Below are 20,875 nucleotides of genomic sequence, written 5' to 3' on the forward strand. Positions count from 1 at the left end.
TACTACGTCACTCGTCCGGGAGCAGCAGTGGGTCTTCTGGTAAATGAATGAATATTATCTAATTTTTTAATTTAAATTTATTTTAAATATTGTCTAATTGTTTTATAATTCACAGAGATCGAACAACAGTAGACTCCGTGAGGTTGCAAATGATCCGAACCAGGTTCTTGCTATATGTAGTGACAACCAAAGCTATATGGAGGAAATTCATTATATGTACGATATACCTATTGTTCCTCCACCAGCTCCTAGACGTAGAAGACCTGTTCGGGAAGAGGATGAGTTTGATGAGGTTGCACATAATGTGGAAAAGTTGCCCCCTATGACGCAGACGCAGAGTCAAACTGATTATGTTAGTCCGATGATGATGATGTCAGCATTGGGTTCAGGACATTATGACTCAGAGGCTGGTCCTTCGTCTTCATACGTGCATGGACATGGTCGGGATCATGGAGAGCATAATGAATATTTATATTATGAAGCGCCTGCAGAGGTACCAGAGCAACATCAAGAAGAACTCGAGCAACCTCAAGTTCGAAGTCGACGACGACAACCAGCTCGAAACCGACGACGTCCGCCTTGTGGGACACATTGATTTTTGTAATTATTTTTATATAAATGAGATATTTAATTTACATTTTTTTTTATTTTTATTTGTTATTATTATTTTTAATTTATTCTTTTTAGAGTTTAAATAAAATAATAAATATTTTTAGCTAACAGTGGCAGGAACATCAAGTGAACAAAATGACATGATTTATCTGAAAACAGACTTCCACCCATCATTTGTAGTATATATGCTCGCGCATATCTTATGACGGTTTCCTCGTCTGCATCATCTGTGAGCTCACGAAATTGTGTTCCTAACCATATTAAACTTAACCTCGATCCTTTAATCTTGTTGGCAAGTGGAGTCGCACCGAGGTACAGTTGACAAACTTCTAACCAGTCATCATACATCACTCCGGTGACCAGCTCACCGTCAACAGGTAACCCCAACAACACTTCTATGTCTTGTAGAGTGATAGTGCACTCTCCAACAGACATATGGAATGTATACGTCTCGGGCCTCCATCTCTCGATCAAGGCTGTGATCAGATGTCAGTCCAACTGAATAAATCCTGCCTCTCGACGTCTGCAAGATATTTCTCCAGTAGTACGATCTCACCATACAACATATGATCGATGAATGGACTGGTCGTACAAAACATCGGGATCAACAAGTCCTGGGTTTATCTTGACGCTCCAATGCAACCCTTATTTCTGCTCTTCTTTTCTCGAAATAGTTCACGCATTTGAAGAATGTTATCTGAGGAAAAGCATTTATAGGCAACATTCGAGCTCCTTTGAGGACTCCATTTATGCACTCTGATAGATTTGTCGTCATCTACCCATATCTGAATCCTCCATCATGTGCAAGTCTATTGCTCTAAACTAATGTTGTCAAAAAAAACTTAGACAGCTCCGATTTATTCCTTTGATATCTTCAATTGCTTTATTGAACTTTTGAATTTGAAACTGACACCCGAAAAGTTCACGTTATCACAACGAGGGATTGGACAGAACCAGCTACTCGACAACGATGTGGATTTTGTAACCAGTTAGGACATAATCGAAGGAAGTGTCCTTCCTTACTAAGACGAGCTCTAGATAGTTAGGGATTGAATAAGAAATAATTTTTTTATTATATATTCATTTTATTGTATATTCAATTTTTTTATTATAATTTATCATATATTCAATTTTTTTATAATAATCTACTGTATATTCAATTTTTTTTTTGTAATCAATAAAGTTTTACATTATAATAATCTAATATATTCAATTTATAGTATAATAATCTAATATATTCAATTTATTGTCTAATGATTATTCAATTATAGTATAATAATCTAATATATTCAATTTGTTGTCTAATGATTATTCAATTATAGTATAATAATCTAATATATTCAATTTGTTATCTAATGATTATTCAATTATAGTATAATAATCTAATATATTCAATTTATTGTCTAATGATTATTCAATTATAGTATGATTATTAGCTTTTTTTCTCTTTTTTTATATATATTTCTATGGAAAGTTCAAATAAAGTGAAAACTCTCGCTCACTCTTAAGATCTCGCTCTCTCAATCTCACTCTCTCCTAAGATCTTGCTCTCTCACTCTCGCTCTCTCCTAAGATCTCGCTCTCTCAGAATCGCTCTCACCCTCGCTCTCGCTCTCACTCTCTCTATTATTGTTGTTATTTTTCCATTAATGATTACTAGCTTTCATTTCTTCTGGAACAATCACATACACTTTTTTTATTATGGATCTACTTTTTTGTTCGTAGACAAAGCTAATTCGGAATTGTCTTTCATTCTCAGGCATAACTTGTATCCATGCACTTCAGATTCCCTGGAGTTCACTCCCAGAAATATAGCCATCCCCACCCCCTCACGTCAATCCCACAAGCCTCCGTCTAATTCGAAATGATAACAAAATGCATAGGTTGTTCGAAGCAGTTCGAGTACACAGATACATACAGTATACCATCTCATTACTTTATTTCCTCTATGAAGGAAAAAGAAAAGTAATAAACCTGCAATCTCGAGGGTGGATGTGTGTCGAAACTTCAACCTTCGACAACCTAGACGAAATTCACGAGATTTTCCTTGTCGAGGATTGAAGTTTCGGCTTATGTATTGTTTTCAAGTTTTTCTTTGTTCGTCGAGTTCTCAACGTTCGACCTCCACATTAGTCGAGTTCTCAACGTTCGACCTCTAGCCTCGAATTCCCAAAATAACAATATTTCTCTAATAAGTTTCAAAACAACAATATTTCTCTAATAAATTTTGAAAACAACAATATTAATATTAAAGGTCCTGATATTTTCACTATTCGATAATTACTAATTAATAATCCTCAAATTCATTTTGCTATTTTTCCCAAGAACCCTTTTTTTTTTGTCATTTTTACAAATTTTGTTGCTCTCCTTGTCAGCCCAATTTATGAGTTGATCCAAAAACTTCCCTAACTAAAGCCAACTCAACTTGTGTACACTCTTAAACATAAACTTCAAAAATTGACTTCAAATTTGTCTTCAATTTTTTTTCCTTTTTTAGAATCTAAGTTTATAGTTTAGACAATGGGTACATTATACAACTTGGTTAAATTATAAGTTTGGTCCTTATAATTTAGAGAATGTTAAAAATTTAGCTCTATAATTTTAAAAGTTAGAATTTAACCTCTATGATTCGATTAAACCTAATAGATAGTCCCTATAATTTTAATAAAAATCCTCCTAATTCTATTTTAGTGGCTATTTATGAGGGTTTTACCAAACTATAGGTACTAAAAAGTACTAATTTTGAACTATAAAGATTGAATTATAATTTTCTCCAAATTATAAGAATTAAATCTATATAAGTATGGAGCAAAAAAAATTGAATTTAACTTGGGAAATTAAACCAATATTTCTTCGGAACTTTTGACATCCGATTCATGAACTGGTGAAGGGTAAGAATAAAAGTTGTAATATCCCAATAATTTTACATAAATGAATATTGCTCGTCAGAACTGTCTGTAAAAACCTAACATTTTGTGCTCGTATTTGTTCCTAAATCAACAAATTCATCATCAAGATTATTGTGGTTATTGCCTTATCGGAGAATCGAAAAGGTTATGTATGAACACTCCACATACCAGTCCTATATCCCATAGACATGAGAGCCAGCTCCCAAAGCATGTTGGGTATGCTCAATGGATTTACCTTGGATCCAGGAATTTCGGACCAGTTCACAGATATTTCAACCATCGGAATGCTAAGACGCTTGCATAGGTAAACAATCTCGACATCGAAACACCACCTGCAGAAAATGCACAGCCAAGTCAGTTCCCTAAACAATATCAGCATTACATTAATGAAACAAATGGAGGGGGAAAATGCATCAGCAGTACATGATAATCATAGAGAGACTAGAGAGGGACTAAATGTTTAGCATTATTTTTCTTTCAATCCGATGGTTTGTTTTGTTGCCCAAAATTCCACATTTGTCTTTTCTTTCAAAGCACAAATGTACGGTTTGATATTTCTGTGATAATTGAGTAACGATGGACAAACTTTACCTCCTCCCCATTGGATAGAAAAAAGAACAAAATAACAAAACACAGAAAGAGAGCGATGACAAAGCACTGAAATGTTGCACGTTATCTCAAAATTACCAAGTCATCATAAACAGCCAACACAAAATCAGAACAATATCAGTTCTGCAAAATTATTAGAATCTGCTTTTGAAATTGAGGAGCATGGACAAATTAACTCGTGCAGGATTCATCTACCTTTTCAAACGAATATTTGTGAAAAGCTTTCTTGCTGCAGATCTGGTAAACATCTTGAAACCACACTGTACAACATGAATCAATCATTTATTAGAAAGAAGATCATTAACTTAAATCAATTATCGACTTGAGTTAGTAGTATCTATTGTAATATATGGTATCCAAATCAAACTAGAATCAGTAAATGATTTATATCTGAGGAGAAGCACAAATCACCTGGGTATCACGGATTCCAGGACCGGCAGTTAAAAGAACCACAAGATGGAAACCTTTCATCAAGAAATTACGGTACATTTTTCTCTGAAAAATATGTAATGATTCAGATTAGAACAAAAAAGGAGGAATAATGAGATGGCTCAGCCCGGACAATCCTTTTGCAAATTCCAAAAAAGTAACAGTATATATATGTGCACTGTCTCTGAAAAAAATGCAAAATAGTTCAGACTAAAGCAAAAGGGACAGATTAGATGGCTCAGCCTGGACAATCCTAAGCAAATTCAAAATAATAACATTATATATGTCATTTGTGCAAGTGGGTATGTACGTATATTGATGAATGATGAGAAACCAAAATTTCATTAAGATGAATGAAAGAGAAACAGTACAATGAACAATAATAATTACTTTCATTTGGTATAAAAAATACTTAACTGTAGCAAGGGCCTTTTCCTCCAAATGAGCACGAGAACCAAAAGCAGCAACAGGGATATCAGAAACTCTAAAACTAGAACCACTAGATTCCTTTTTGGCAAAGGCATGGATCTGGAAGGCCATAAAGTAATTCTCAATAGCTATATTGGAAGTCTTGTGCGCCCAAGGCAAAACTTTTAAAATAAGAGTTCAGTAAAATTATAAACAGGTTAAAGTAAGAATGAAGATAACCTGATTTTCAAGCTTTTCTAGGTCATTAACTTTGGTTGCTCCATCAGCATCCAACATTAAAAGTAACTCACCACGTGAATGCAACATCCCCTGTTTAACAATGCTTCCGCAGAGACTAGAGATTTCAATGGATTGTCGCCGGAGAATGTAACATCAGAAACTGTTAAAAGTTAACCTGTTTAGAATGAACTCACTTTTCTAATAGCTTCTCCCTTTCCATGATTTCTTCCAAGAAGGATAACCCTCACATTGTCAACTGAGAACTTCTTGGAAAATTCCCAGCCTACTCTTTTTGTCCCATCTATGCTTCCATCATCAACAATAACCACCTGATCAAGTTTTCATCAATTTCAAATTTTAAGAACCAGAGAATAGACCAAGTGTATGCTATATTCAGAAATGATGCTGTCATCAGGTTAGAAAGAACATGATACATCCTCCGCGTTATTTTATAAGAGGAGAAAGAAGCCAATAAAGTCAGGTCATTGAGCTGAATGTTGGGTGGGAAAAAAAAGGAACAAAAAAGGGGGTCACATTCAGCTATGTATTGAACAGGGTAGCTAAGTACTGCTGCGGAAGTGAGAGACATAATTGGTCACCTTCGGAATTGAGTGGAGATGATCTTAACTGAACGAAAAAGAGATGTGGAGTGAAGAGAGAGTGATCCCAGTTTGTTAAAGAAGTTGGATAGAGAGGGTTCAGGGTCTCGTGCATATATTTAACATTTGTCTTTTTACTGGGAAATCAGAGAGCTCTATCAGGACAATAAGAAATTTCATAAACGTAATAATACATACTGAGAAATAAACCTTTGTAGATAGACAGGTTAAACATTAAAGCGATCTCATGATGTTTGTCCTTACTGAGAGACGACATTAACATGAGCCACAGACTACCTAATTCTTTGTTTTTTTCCCACATGTATCAAGAAAGGCACTAGAACACAGTTCTAAAAATGTGAAATATTTTTTTGTCTTCAGAAAACAAATTGTTTTCAGTACCATGAACTACCTAACAGAAAGAAGCTCACTCCTGATTCCCAACAAAGACTCTCACCAAACTGGAAGGGGTGCTTATGTCTCGTGGCACAAAATTAGAGAAAGCTCTATTTTAATAGTTTTATAACACCAGTAATATGTTCCACAAGACTCAGATTTAACCAAATATTTTTATCTTCAAGAAGCAACGCACACAACATTGAATCCATGCAAAAGTTTTAAAAGAGGATCCGTACCTCATATGAGAATGATTTATCCTTTGCTGCACGTTCTTGAAGATAACTACAAAACAAACACAGCAATACTATTGTGCATAGATTCTGCAACCTTTCTTAAGCCCTTCAAAAACTAATCTACTTGTCACCAAGAGCACTTCTCTGAGAAATTGCCTACGTTATCTACTCATAATGGTATGGTTAATGTCTAACCAAGATTCAACAAGAAATCAAGCATGTAATACAGATATATGAAGACAAATTTTATTCAGAAATGGTTCATAATCATAATCTGTCTAGTTTTGAAGCACCAATATACAGTTTGGTGCTGACAATTATGAACATATAGATTACAAACGTAAAACAGCTTCCAATTATTTTGAAATCCTGATATAGTTTTCTTAAACTTTCCAACTAAAAGCCAAAGAAATCCTAATAAATTAAAATACACCTTGATAAGTAAACTAGAATTGTTCTTTATGTCATATCAGACTATGAAAAATGGTTCACGACTATGATCCAAATGGCACAAATCAGCTAATGTATGCGGGGAGAGGGTGAAATTTACACAAATTTCAATTCAAACTTACTCAATGGTTTCTTGCAGAGCACCTGGAAGCCTCTGCTCTTCATTATATGCAGGAATTATCAAAGAAATATACTTCTCAGCCGGATCAAAGATAGAAGGACAAGAAACCTACATAAAACAATAGAAATATCACTACCCGAACACCTCATTCCGGATTTCAATCATACAAACAACATAACAAAGCGCATATATATAAACTTTCCTACAAAAGATCTCAAACAAAACATATAGAACGCTAATACATCCGATCGAAGATTTACTAATCGGTATCAGAAACTGGAAATACCTGCGTGGACGTAATAGGATCCCGAAAGACCGCAGGAGCTTCAACGTGGCTATTAAGTTTCCGATGGAGAAAAATGAAATCAGATACAGAATCAAGGAATATATCCTGAAAGATCAGATAAATGCAAGGAAACGAGAGAAGGACATCAAAATAGTGAAGAAGTGGAAATTGAACGTACGAGTGGTTAAGCCTTCTTTTGTTAGCTTCAAAAAGAAGGACGGAGAGTAATCCAAAAGCTGCAACGAGAAGGAGATAGATGAGAACCTCCATCAAAGGCCATAGAGACGCCATTGTCGCTCGCTCTCAGAGTCTCCTCCTTCCAAGAGCGTCGTTTGGTGCCTGCCGGTACCGTGTTCCTAAAATGAATGACTAAGACAAGAAATAATTAAATAAACTAAGCAGTGATATTTCACCAACAATGCCCGTCTAGCTCAGTCGGTAGAGCGCAAGGCTCTTAACCTTGTGGTCGTGGGTTCGAGCCCCACGGTGGGCGTTTTAATTTTTCATTTTATTTTTCTTTGTTAAAATACCGTTTTGCATTTTAGCCCTCAAACTAAAAGTTAATAATAATATTCGGTCCTTGTCATGGAAAGTATTAATAAGATTTAATAAAGTTGCTTATATACGTATTTAATAAAATTTCTTATATATGTATTTAATAAATGATAAATTGGTTAGGAACAAATAAAAAGTCGATATGATTATAATTGAATAAACAAAAAAAGACACGTCGTGGTTCTCATGTTTAATTTGAGAATTTAAAAAAGTAATTTTCAAAAAAGTTGGTTTTTGTTTTTGTAATTTGGCTTAAGAAATATGTAAATTATTGTAAGAATTAAAGATGAAATAGACTTAATTTTCAAAAATTAAAAATTAATACTTGATTCGTAAATATTTTGTTTTTTTATTTTTATTTTTTAAAATTAAGTTTATGGACATTATTTCCACCTCTAAGTTTCTTTCTTTGTTATATAGTTTTCACTAATAATTTAAAAAATCAAGCTAAATTTTAAAAACTAAAAAAAATAGCTTTAAAAAAGTTTTTTTTTTTAAAATTTGGCTAAAAATTTAATTATTGTACTTAAAAAATATACAAATCATGATAAGAAATGTAGATGAAATAGCTTGATTTTTAAGAAACAAAAATAAAAAATCAAATAATTATCAAAAAGAACCTAAAAGATTACCAAACGACACATTTATTTTCATAAAATGTAGCACTTTAATCTATACTATGAAAATATTAACATTCCAACACTTTATTCTGCGTATTTTAAATTTTGTAGCACCTAGTCCTATTGCGAAAAATTGAGTACTACACATTTTTATGGAACTTTTTCAAGAACCTAATTTTTTGTGGAACTTTTTATGGTATGCATTAAATTTTTACAAATTAATGTTCAATCACTAAATTTTTGCTTAATGAAAATGATGAACCAAAACTTTTTTGTCAACTCGTGTTCTAGATTAAGATGGTCCCTTTTTAAATAAATAAATAAATTTCAGCTTGATTTTTTTGTATTAAAAATCGCAAATTTTTCTTGCTTAAAAAAAATCTCAAAATTTATCCTAATGTATTGAAAATTTTTAGTTAAGCCTTTTTGAAAAAAAGTAGTTGAAATTTGCTAGCCAAAAGACCTTAGATTTCATGTGTTCAAAGTATTGAAGTAATATACATATAAGAATAGTAAAATAATAATATAATCGTCAAATTTTATTGTGGTAAAAAAAAACTATTAGCATATTATTTAAAATATCCTTGATTTTTATTTAATGACTTATTTGAGAATTTTAAAAGATTGGAAATCAAATTAAAAATAACCCTACATTGGGATAATGGGACTGTTTTCTCTATATTTGGAGGAGTACTATGTTTATGCATCAAACGGTTAATTCTTTCTACCGTATTTGTTGTTAAAAAAAAAAATATATTTAAAAAAAAGTGTGGCATTACCATTTTCTAGACCTCCATGAATTTTATTTAGGGACCATTTAATTTTTGAGAATGTAGACAATCGAAATCTTAGATTCTTGAAATTATAAATGTCCAACATCTTTAGATTACCATATTTGTTTTGTAGGAATATTTTTATAGATGCCTTAAAATATTTTGATGACTTTGTTTGTTTCATAGGATTTCTACTCGAATGTCTTAAATTTACATAATGTTCCGAGAATATCCATACGACTCTTTATTAATTTATAATTAATTTTATATAATTTGAACTTATATAACATATTTGTTTTTATAATTTGAATTTCTTTTAAAATTAATACAATTTATATTATTTTATATATTATTTTTCTCAACAAAATAATATATCATAATTTAAGATTTTTTTTTATAAAATAAATACTCATTTAAATTTATTATTAAAAATACTAAAAATTATGATATAACTAAAAATATATAATATATATGGTTGACAGTATTTATTTTAATTATAGATGCAAATGAAGATTAATATATATAGAAAGGAAGGAAAAAAAGGGAAAATTGAGATGTTCTCAACTCGGGAATCTAGAAAATCCATCCTTCAGGCATCCAAAACTCTTCCATTCGAGCATCCTAGGATATCCGAGAATCTTTAGATATAGGGGCATCTTACAATACCACAAAACAAATGTGGTAATCCAGATATTCACTTAATGGGAATCTAGGATGTTCGCAAAACAAACAAGCCCTTAATGACTAAAATTTGTTTAATAATCATTTGATTTTAATTTTTTATTTATAAAAAATAAGTTTGAGAACACTACTTCTATATATTGATTTATTTATTTCATTATCTATTTTTAAGGGTATTCCTCAATTTCAAGTCAAGTTTTGAAAATTAAAAGTACAGGCCATATTTGGTAACAGGCCTCATTTGGTAATTATTTCCTTTTTAATTTGTTGTTTTTAAAATCAAGTCTATGTCATTCTCAATTTTTACAATGATTTACATCTTTCTTAAATACAATGGTTTAATTTTTAAGCAAATTCCAAGAACAAAAACAACTTTTTGAAAACTACTTCTTTTGCCAGACAATGCATTTTTACTATATTTGAAAATAGTTTTAAGCAATTTACTATATTTAAAAACAACCCTAAAAAGAATATAATAAAGGAAGAAATTTGAAGGTAGAATTAGTGTCTATAAGCTTAATTTTCAAAAACTAAAAACTAGGCCTTGTTTGGTAACCATTTGGTTTTTTGTTTTTGTGTTTTAAAATTAAGCCTATTTCATTCACATTTCTTACAAGATTTGCATCTTTCTTAAGTACAATGGTTGAATTTTTAAGCAAGAACAAAAACAAATTTTTGAAAGCTACTTCTTTTAATTCTCAAATTTGGCTTGGTCTTTTAAATCATTGGTGAAAAGTAGATAAAAAATGAAGAAATTTGGAGGTGAAAGTAGTGTCCATAGGCTTATTTTAAAAAAAAAAAATTTAAAAATTGTTACCAAATGGGACATTTTTTATATTTTTAGTTTTGAAAATTAAGCATATTTTCTATTGGTTTTTATAATTGTTTTCATCTTTCTTAAGTAAATTGAAAGAGTTGAATTCTTAGCCAAGTTCTAAAAAAAAAAAAAAAAAATTCTTAAAAATCATTTTTTTAGTTTTCAAAACGTGGTTTGGTTTTTTTAAAATATCGGTAGAAAGTAGATAATATAGCAAGAAATATAATGAAGGGACGTTCATAGGCTTAATTTTCAAAAACTAAAAACAAATAAATCAAATAGTTACCGAATTGGATCATAATTTTTAAAAAGATAGAACTCATGTATTTAGTTAAACCAAAAAAAATGAATACTATGGTAAACAACTTATAACAAAACAAGCATACTTTTAAAACCTAAATAATTACCAAAGAAGGATGATATAATTTTTTATTCATAATGCTTTTTAAATATTTGAAAACTTGATATGAAAACTCTAACGAATTGAAATTAGAAACCTTTTTGACACAAGGATCCTTAATTCTCAATCATTAAAACTACCAAATTAACATGATTTCAATATTAAGGATTGGGTTAGACACGGATTGCTTTAAAATTAAAGTTGAGACAAAGAACAAGTTTCTTGGCTTAATATTCGAACACTCCACGAGATAGGATGATCAATTTCACTTGAATGTTCTTAGCATCCGAACACTACAACAAATATTATTTTTTTTATAGCTTTTGAATATAGCCTTTACAAAGTAGGCTATCAAATCTCACACAAAAAAGGCAGAAAATTGCTGAAATTGAAATTTGGAGGGCGCTCAAATTTTTTGTGTGAAGCGCCATTACCCTCACTCCATCAACGCATAAAACTCTTCATTTCATATTTTGTTTCTCTTATCTCTCTTCCTCGCCTCATGCAAAACACTACCTCTTCATTCTCTCAAATCCCTACTCTTATTTCTCTCGTCCCAAATTTCAGCATTTTTTCATATAAATCTTGTAGGGGAGGAAATTCTGTCATTCAACTCCTAGAACTTCTTCGACATAACAAACTTCACTGTTCCATTGATGCCCCTAATCTCCTCCTCCGGTACATACAATATGTCAATAGTTCAAACAGGGAAAATTTCAAATCCTGAGGGTCCAAATGGCTTCGAGATACTGGATGGCGATGCATTTGTCATCTTGAGAACCATGAGCAAAAGTTCTACCATTGGAGGTTCGGTCGACAAAAATTGGAGGATGAAGCCACTTATAAGGCTCGGCGGGGACAGAGTCTATGTGAGAGCTGAATAAAATCTAAGGTAAATTAGAATTCGAGCCATACCATGTCACAAGGAGAAAAAGTTTACCTGAAACAAAACTTGAGTATTCGGGCATTTAGATCGATTTCCAGTGCTTGAGATCTGAGGAAGGCGATGGCGAAGGCGTAATCGAGATTCGAAGGAGCGATTTTGATCCTGAGGTATCGTTGAAAGCAAGAGATTGAAAACCTTAATCGAATCATACAATATTTAGTAAGTACAAAAGACAACCAATTATCAAATCCGAATTTCTTTCTCCAAATTTCAGCACTTGAAACCCTACAACTTCTTTCTTTAAAAACCCACCTGCTTTATTTTTTTTTTCTTAATAGTTTCTTTTTTAAGTAGGGAATGCCACATTTGAAATCTCCTTGTCCGTTCTTCCCGTATTTAAAGTTCAATGTTTTTCTAATTCTTTGTTTGGATTGCAAATCTTCCATGTAAGTTATGAAGTTCTACATTCAAAAGTTCTTTTTTTTCTTTCTTTTCTCTCTTTTTCTTTTGCTAGAAATATTTTGGTGCCTTACTGTTTCTTGCTTGTAGAACTACATGTCAAGTTGGTGACCCGATAAAGTGAGTATTGTTTGGTGCTACCGAGAGGTGAGAGACTTGAAATTAGATTTGCTTTGATTTGAAATACATAAGGAAATACAATCTTTGCTCTTTAATTTGAAAATATGGACATTTTACTCTGAAATGTATGAGAGTTTTTTTAAAAAGTTGTTGCCCTACAAGAATCAAAGGTTGAGGGATTGTAGGGAGTGGTTGAAACCATAGTATAAGGCATAAGAGGCAGAAGCATAAGTGACCTTTTTTTTTTTGTTTTGTTGATATTGACATTCCATAACTTTTTCCTTTCTTACCAAAGTGTGATATATGTGAAAGAACCCTAGTGAGGGCTCCTTGAGTAGAAGCGGATTTACCCAAATCTCAATTTTTACAGAATTCTAATTTTACAGATGAAAAAGAAAGATTATGCATTCACAAAAACAAATACAACATGCTAAACAAAAATTGCAAAAAAAATAAATTGGGTTTCAGAAACCCTTACCTTTAAAGACGTTCTTCACGAATCCTTCTCCTCTGTGTAAACTACGAACGAAATCCAAACGGGCCAAATGAACACTACCACTTGGGAATCTTAGTATTATCTGGTGAAAATCCAGGAGGAGTGGGCTTTGGTGAATTTAGATTGAGGGGGAGGAGGAAAGATTGAGAGGAAGAGGAAGATAATTTTTTTCTCTGAGATTTCTCAAATCACATAATAACTCTGTGGAAAAAAGTTATAGGAAGAAAAGACTGCCAGAAAGCATCCACTCTTGCATGTTTTGAGAGAAACATATAACCTATAATTTTAATATTGTATCATATACAATATAACCTATAGTTTCTTTTCTCACATTAATGACATTTAATATAAATCACATTACATTAAATTTAACCATATGAATCCAATTCATATAATCAATATTTGAATCATATTCAAATACTTATTTTCTCTCACAAATATAATGCATTAAATACTTCTAATAATTATATCACATATAATTAAAATTTAATTAATTATTTCATATATAATTAATTTTCTTAATTAATTTGAACAATTCAAATTAATCCAAAAACTGATTCTTATTAAATCTCGTTGAGCTACCGAGGGGACCTCATGGACCTATAACTTGAAGCTTCAATCGTATGTGAATAATCAATTAAACTTTTTAATTAAATTATTCACCATCCATTAACTGTCAGGCACTCCACTAAAGACCGACAGCTGCACTCTTTACACTACGGAGATATTTCTGTGTCCATTGGATATAACCAATCAATAGTACGATGACCCTTCACAAATTGCTCGTAAGTACAGTTGAGCCAAAATTACCATTTTGTCCCTGTAGCTACATCTAACTCCTTAAGTACCATTGATCCCTTTAATGAACAATAGATCATAGTCTAGATATGATCAAGCCCCTCTCAGGCCAGGAGAGGATGTTGCGCTATATTGTTCAGGCCTCGATATCAGCCCTTAAGAGAGCAATTTATCTACTTTACCTGACATTGGAGAAGGAGTGAATTCTTTCTTGTGTAGCTATGTTCTCAGCTCCTTAATCAGGCGAATCCTCAAAATGGTAAGCTTGTTGAGTTGGCCATCTGGCCACTCTCACCCATACAAATCAAAGGACCAACCTCATAGACAGGAGTTCACAATTCACTCAGGATTCGGGTCATGTTACCTATGGTCATCTTAATGAAATATAAGTCTCTATTATGAACGGTTTTATATAATGAGACTAAACATTTTGTGGTCTGGTCTTATACAAACTTCTTTGTATAGAATATCCCTGCTCACATGTCTTCACATGAATGATCAGAATCAGATCATTTGTAGTACTTTACAACAATTGTAATACCTATAAAGCAGGTCATACTCGTAGTGTCACTAGGATAAGGTATCCAGCCTTATCCATTTACTATAGATCATTTAAGTTATCACTTAAATATGATCCACTCGTATGTCTCTACATACATGTTTAAGCTACAAGATAACCCTAGATGTTAGTTTATTGGCTTGTGGTTAATGCAACTAATTTTGAAATAAAACATCACATATTTTATTACATAAATAAAATGTTTTTACAATACAATTACAAACTATAGGACTCTACGAGATTTGGGTCATCAACCCCAACAACATATATATGCTAGAGTTTCCATTTTGCAAGTGTATGTGCATTTGGTTAACTTCCATATGTTTCATACGTCATATATGCTTTTCTTCCATTATTCCATTAGCATCGTTTGAATGGGTTGTTTGTTATATTCTCTTATGGACTATCAAAATATATATTTTCAATGTAGCATTTACATTTTTTAATTGAAAGGTCTAAAAGGTATTAGTAAATTGACTAAATATTGACTTTTCATTTGAATAGAGTCATCAATGGTAGTTTTTCTTAACTATCTCTATAATGAAGGAACCTTTGAAGGTTCTTGAGCAGAGGCGTGGAGATCAATCCAAAATTTATTATCATAGAATGAAAATTATAGAGTACAAATGTTATGCATAAACATAAATCTACAACATGCAAACAAAAAAGAAATGAGAGAATTGGAGTGAGAGAACTAACCCTTGAAGAACGACCTTCTTCGTGTATCCTCTTCTAAAAAAAACGAACTCGAACCCCCATAATGGACACCAACACTTGATTGCCTCTGTATTCTCTAGGTGAGAATCCAAGACTTCTATGGGCTCTGACTATTTTGGAGGAGAGAGATTTTGAGAAAGATGAGAGGAAGTGATAGGATTCTGATTGTCTCAGAACTTTTCTGTGGATCTGTCGTCTTTTTATGAAACCACATCAGGAAGAAGAAGAAGTTCTCTCTCATGCCCCACTATCACGTATTAGAGAGAAAAGATGGGGAGACAGTTAGAACTCCCTCCCAAAATGATTTTAAAATTAAATTAAATAAAATTTATTTATTTTCATAAATCAATTTAGTATATATTTATACGATAACTACCTTATCATATAATATATACTAAACTATATGTTATATCAAATATAATACATAACCTATAGTTTCTATATTGTATCAAATACAATATAACCTATAGTTTCTATTCTCTCACCAATGGTATTTAATATAAATCCCATTTATATTAAAATTAATTATATCAATCAAATTCATATAATTAATACTTGAATCATATTCAAATATTTATTTCCTCTCAAATAAACTTTATATTCTAATGTATCAAATACATTATAATAATTATATCATATATAATTAGATTAAATTAATTACATCATAGTTAATTAATTTCCTCAATTAATTTGAACAATTCAAATTAATCCAAAAACTGATTCACCTTAAAACCCGTTGAGCTACCAAGGACACCTCATGGACCTGTAGCTTGAAGCTCCAACGGTATGTGAGTAATTAATTATACTCTTTAATTAAATTATTCACCATCCGTTAACTATCGGACACTCTACTAAAGACCAATAGCTGCATTCTTCACACTACAGATATATTTTTGTGTCCATTGGATATAACCAATCAACAGTACGATGACCATTCACGAATTTCTCGTAAGTACAGCTACGCCAAAATTACCGTTTTGTCCATGTAGTTACATCTAACTCTTAAGTACCACTGATCTCTCTAATGAACAATAAATCATAGTCCAACTATGACCAAACCCCTCTCGGCCTAGGAGAGGGTGTAGGGCCATATTGTTCAAGCCCTGGAATCAGCTCTTAAGGGAGCAATTTATTTACTTTCCCCGACATTGGGGAAGGAGTGAATTCCTTCTTGTATAGCTGTGTTCCCAGCTCTCTAATCAGATGAATCTCCAAAATAGTAGGCTTGTTGAGTCAATGATCTGGCCACTCTCACCCATACAAACCAAAGGACCGCCCCCATAAGCATGTTACCTATGGTCATCCTGGTGCAATGTAAGTCTCTATTATGAACGACGTTATATAATGAGACTAGTCATTTCGTGGTCCGGTCTCATACAAACTTCTTTATATAGAATATCCCTACTCACATGTCTCGACATGAATGATCAAGATCAGATCATTTGTAGCACTTTACAACAATTGTAACATCTACAAAGCGGGCCATACTCATAGTGTCACCAAGATAAGGTATCCAGTCTTATCCATCTACTATAAATCATTTATTTTATCACTTAAACATGATCCACCTGTATGTCTCTACATACATATTTAAGCTACAAGATAACCTTGGATGTTAGTTTATTGGCTTGTGGTTAATGCAACTAATTTTGAAATAAAACATCACATATTTTATTACATAACTAAAATGTGTGTACAATACAATTACAAACTATAGAACCCTACGAGATTCAGGACATCAACCCCAACAATCTCTCACTTGACCTAAAGCTAGTGGGGTGTATAATATATAAGTCAAAATAATATACAAAGTACACAAACAATAAACTAGGGCATAACACACCCAGTACAAATCTCCCACTTGCCCTAGTCTAAACGTAGCTTGTCCCACAAACCCATACTCTGCAATTGTCCCTCAAACACCTTAGCCGTTAGGGACTTTGGAAATGGATCAACAACGTTGTGCTCTAAAGCTATCTGTGTGACAATCATGTCCCCTCGATGCACAATCTCTCGGATGAGATGATACTTCCCCTCTATGTGCTTTCCGCATTTGTGACTCCGAGGTTCTTGACAATTATTCACAATACCACTATTATCACAATAAAGTGTGATGGGTTTTGATATGTTTGGAACAATTTTCAGATCAATCAAGAATTTCCTGAGTCAAACAACTTCCTTAGTAGCTTCACAAGCCGCTACATACTTAGCCTCCATAGTGGAGTTAGCTATGCACCATTGCTTGGTGCTTCTTCAAACTACAGCTCCTCTGTTAGTGAATACTCATCCTAATGTGGATTTCTAGGAATCCTTATCAGTCTGAAAATCAGAGTCCGTGTATCCTGTAAGGATCAGATTCTTAGAACCATACATGAGCATGTAGTCCCTCGTTCTCCATAGATACTTGAAGATATTCTTAATAGTGGTCTAGTGATCATATCCTAGATTAGACTGATATCTACTAACTATCCCCACTACATAGTAGATGTCAGGTCAAGTACATAACATTGCATACATTAGGCTGCCCTCATTTTCTCAACCTCTTGAGATGTCTTAAGACACTATTCTTAGACAATATTACTCCATGCCTGAAAGGTAGTAAGCCTTTCTTAGAGTTCTGCATTGAATACTTTACAAGCATTTTTTCAATGTACAATGCTTGAGACATAGCTAGCATTTTGTTCATGCAATCTCTAAATATCTAAATTCATATAACAAACTGAGCCTCTCCCAAATCTTTCATTTGGAATTGGGTCGCTAGCCAGTTCTTAATTTCAGTTAGTAGACCTACATCATTCCTAATGAGTAGGATATCGTCTACATACAACACTAAAAAAGCTATTGAATTGATGATGATCCTCTTGTATACACAAGGCTCATCACATTCTGATCAAAGCCATGAGATTTGATCGCAGTGTCAAACCTTATATTCCAAGATCGAAAAGCTTGCTTCAGTCCATAAATGAACCGATTAAGCTTGCAAACTTTTTGCTCTTGACCTTGGATTATGAATCCCTTAGGCTGCTTCATATAAATGGTCTCCTCAAGATTGTCATTCAGAAAGGAAGTCTTGACGTCCATTTGTCAAATATCATAGTCATAATATGAGGCAATGGATAGGAGGATTCAGATAAACACAGTATGGCAACAGGTGAGAAAGTCTTCTCATAGTCGACTCTCTCAACTTGGGTATAACCCTTTACTACTAGTCTAGTCTTGAAGGTTTGCACCTTCCCATCATCAACTCGTTTTCTCTTATAGATCCATTTGCAACCTATAGGTTTAACCCCGTCAGGTAGATCTACAAGATCTCAAATCGAATTGAAGTACATTGACTCCATTTCGAGATCTATGGATTTGATCCACTCATCTTTGTCAACATCCTTCATTGCCTTCTTGTAAGACAATGGATCCTCAACATCTCCATCAGCTATCATTCCTAAGATTTTTGTTAAATCCATGTAACGGACAGATGGGTTCACAACCCTCTCACTGCATCGAGGATCCCTCAACATTTGAGGTGGATTTGACATACTAGATTATCTAATTTCAACAACTCTTGTTGAAGTGTTAGGTTCTTCAATAACTCTTGTTGAAGGTTCGGTAGATTCCTTGGAAAGTTCATTCAACACAACTTTACTGGGGGGCTTATGCTCCCTTATGCGGTCTTCTTTCAGAAAAGTAGTGTTTTTCGACACACTTTATTTTTCTTAGGGTCAAAGAAGTAACCACCTCTCGTTCCTTTAGGGTAGCCTACAAATATGCATAGTTTTGAACGAAGTTCTAGTTTCTTAGGATTTGCCTCAAGTACATATGTTGGGCAACCCCAAATTCTGAAATGATGTAAACTATCTTTACGACCATTACACAACTCCAAAGGTGTTCTCGTAACACTTTTGGATGGAACAAAAATATGTTGCAGTCTGTACTGCAAAACCTCAAAACGAATCAGGTAAGAAAGCGTAACTCATCGTAGACCGAACCATGTTCACCAAGGTTCGATTTCTCCTTTTTGATACACCATTCTGTTGAGGTGTACCAGGTGCTGAGAGTTGGGATACAATTTCATGCTCTATCAAATAGTTCTGGAATGTTAGATCCAAAAACTCTCCACCTCAATCAGATTATAGTCTTAATTGTTTTGTTTAATGCATTTTCAAATTCTACCTTGAACTCTTTGAACTTTTAAAATGATTCAGACTTATGTTGCATTAAATAAACATACTCATATCTTGAATAATCATCAGTAAAGGTGATTAAATATTCAAACTCTCCTCTTGCTTTTATATTCATCGGACCACAGAGGTCTGAATGTACTTGCTCTAGAGATTCTTTGGCCCTGTGACCTTTTCTAGTAAAAGGTCTTTTAGTCATTTTGCCTTCAAGGCATGACTCACACACATGTAAAGAATTTTTTTTCTATCTCACTTAGAAGTTCATTCTTCACCAGCTTCTCAATCCTATTGAGATTGATGTGTCCTAATCTCAAGTGCCAAAGTTGGGCATTTTCTTTAGGAGAAATTCTAAGTCTTTTATGTTGAGTTACCACAGTTTTAAACATTTCAGTGTTATAGAGGGCTTTAGTTGCTAATGGTCTTAGCACATGAATATTGTTTTCCAGTTCAGCAGAACAAATATTGACATCATTCTTTGAAATAAACACTTTATTTACAAAGAAGTTCATACAATAAGATTGTTCAAGTAAACACTTTACAAAAATTAAGTTCCTCTTCAAACCAGGAACTACATATACATTTTCTAACAAAATATATCTATTGTGTAAAGTTAACTGGAGACTTCCCGCTTGTTAGGGTTGATGTACTAAAGTCTCATCTCCTGTAGTTTGTAAACACATTTTGTACGAACGCTTGTGATGTATAATATATGATATTTACTTTACTTCTTGACTTTGCACATTGGATGTTTTATTTGCTTTACCACAAACCAATAAACTAAAATCTCTGGTTGTCTTTATATAACTTAAGCATGTATGTGGAGACATACAAGTGGATCATGTCTTAAGTGATAACAAAAATGGTATGTAGTATATGGATATAGGAGGGAAACCTTATCCTGGTAACGCTACAGATGTGGCCCACTTTGTGAAATAGTTACAAGTGTTGTGACTTGTCACAGATGGTCTAATCCTGATCATTTATGTAGAGGACATGCGAGCGAGGGTGTCCTATATATAGAGTTTGTATAAGACCTGACCACGAAGTGTTAACGTCTCGACATATAACCTCGTTCATAACAGAGACTTCACTTTACTAGGATGACCATAGGTAACATGACCTCAATCCTGAGTGAATTGGGAACTTCTGCTATTGAGGACGGTCTTTTGATTTGCTTGGGTGCGAGTGACCAAAGCGCCGACTCAAACCTACCACTTTGAGGATTCGTCTGATTTAGGAGTTGGGAACTCAGCTACACAAGATGGAGTTCACTCCTTCCCTGAAGCAGGGGTAAGTAGATAGATTGCTCCCTTAAGGGTTGATCCCGGGGCTTGAACAATGTGGTGCCACACACCTTTACATGGCCTGAGAGGCGTTCACACATAGTAGGACTATGTTGTATTGTTCATTAGAAGGATAAGTGGTATTTAAAGAGTAAGAAGTAACTACAAGGGTAAAATGGTAAATTAGTCCAAATGTACTTACGAGCATCTGTGAAGGGTCATCGTACTGATGATGGTTATA

The 20,875-nt window shown here is 33.2% G+C and overlaps 1 protein-coding gene and 1 non-coding gene across 2 annotated transcripts; one reads left to right on the forward strand and one right to left on the reverse strand.

Annotated features, from left to right (window-relative positions):
• Positions 1 to 3,460: 3,460 nt before the first annotated feature.
• LOC120082082 (Nucleotide-diphospho-sugar transferases superfamily protein) lies at positions 3,461 to 7,661 on the reverse strand. The gene is made up of 10 exons (XM_039037303.2): positions 7,474 to 7,661; positions 7,296 to 7,344; positions 7,011 to 7,117; positions 6,442 to 6,487; positions 5,402 to 5,536; positions 5,208 to 5,297; positions 4,977 to 5,087; positions 4,542 to 4,625; positions 4,326 to 4,390; positions 3,461 to 3,853 (listed from the first exon to the last, which is right to left on the reverse strand). Exons 1-10 carry the CDS (start codon positions 7,584 to 7,586, stop codon positions 3,667 to 3,669), a joined length of 987 nt encoding a protein of 328 aa, XP_038893231.1. The 5' UTR covers positions 7,587 to 7,661; the 3' UTR covers positions 3,461 to 3,666.
• A 54-nt stretch (positions 7,662 to 7,715) lies between these two features.
• TRNAK-CUU (transfer RNA lysine (anticodon CUU)) lies at positions 7,716 to 7,788 on the forward strand. Its single transcript has one exon. It is a non-coding gene; the product is annotated as a tRNA-Lys (tRNA).
• The last annotated feature ends 13,087 nt before the right edge of the window (positions 7,789 to 20,875 follow it).

This window comes from Benincasa hispida, chromosome 7, assembly GCF_027475165.1.
Source record: "Benincasa hispida cultivar pf3 chromosome 7, pf3_genome.v1.1, whole genome shotgun sequence".
In the NCBI taxonomy this organism is placed as follows: Eukaryota; Viridiplantae; Streptophyta; class Magnoliopsida; order Cucurbitales; family Cucurbitaceae; genus Benincasa; species Benincasa hispida.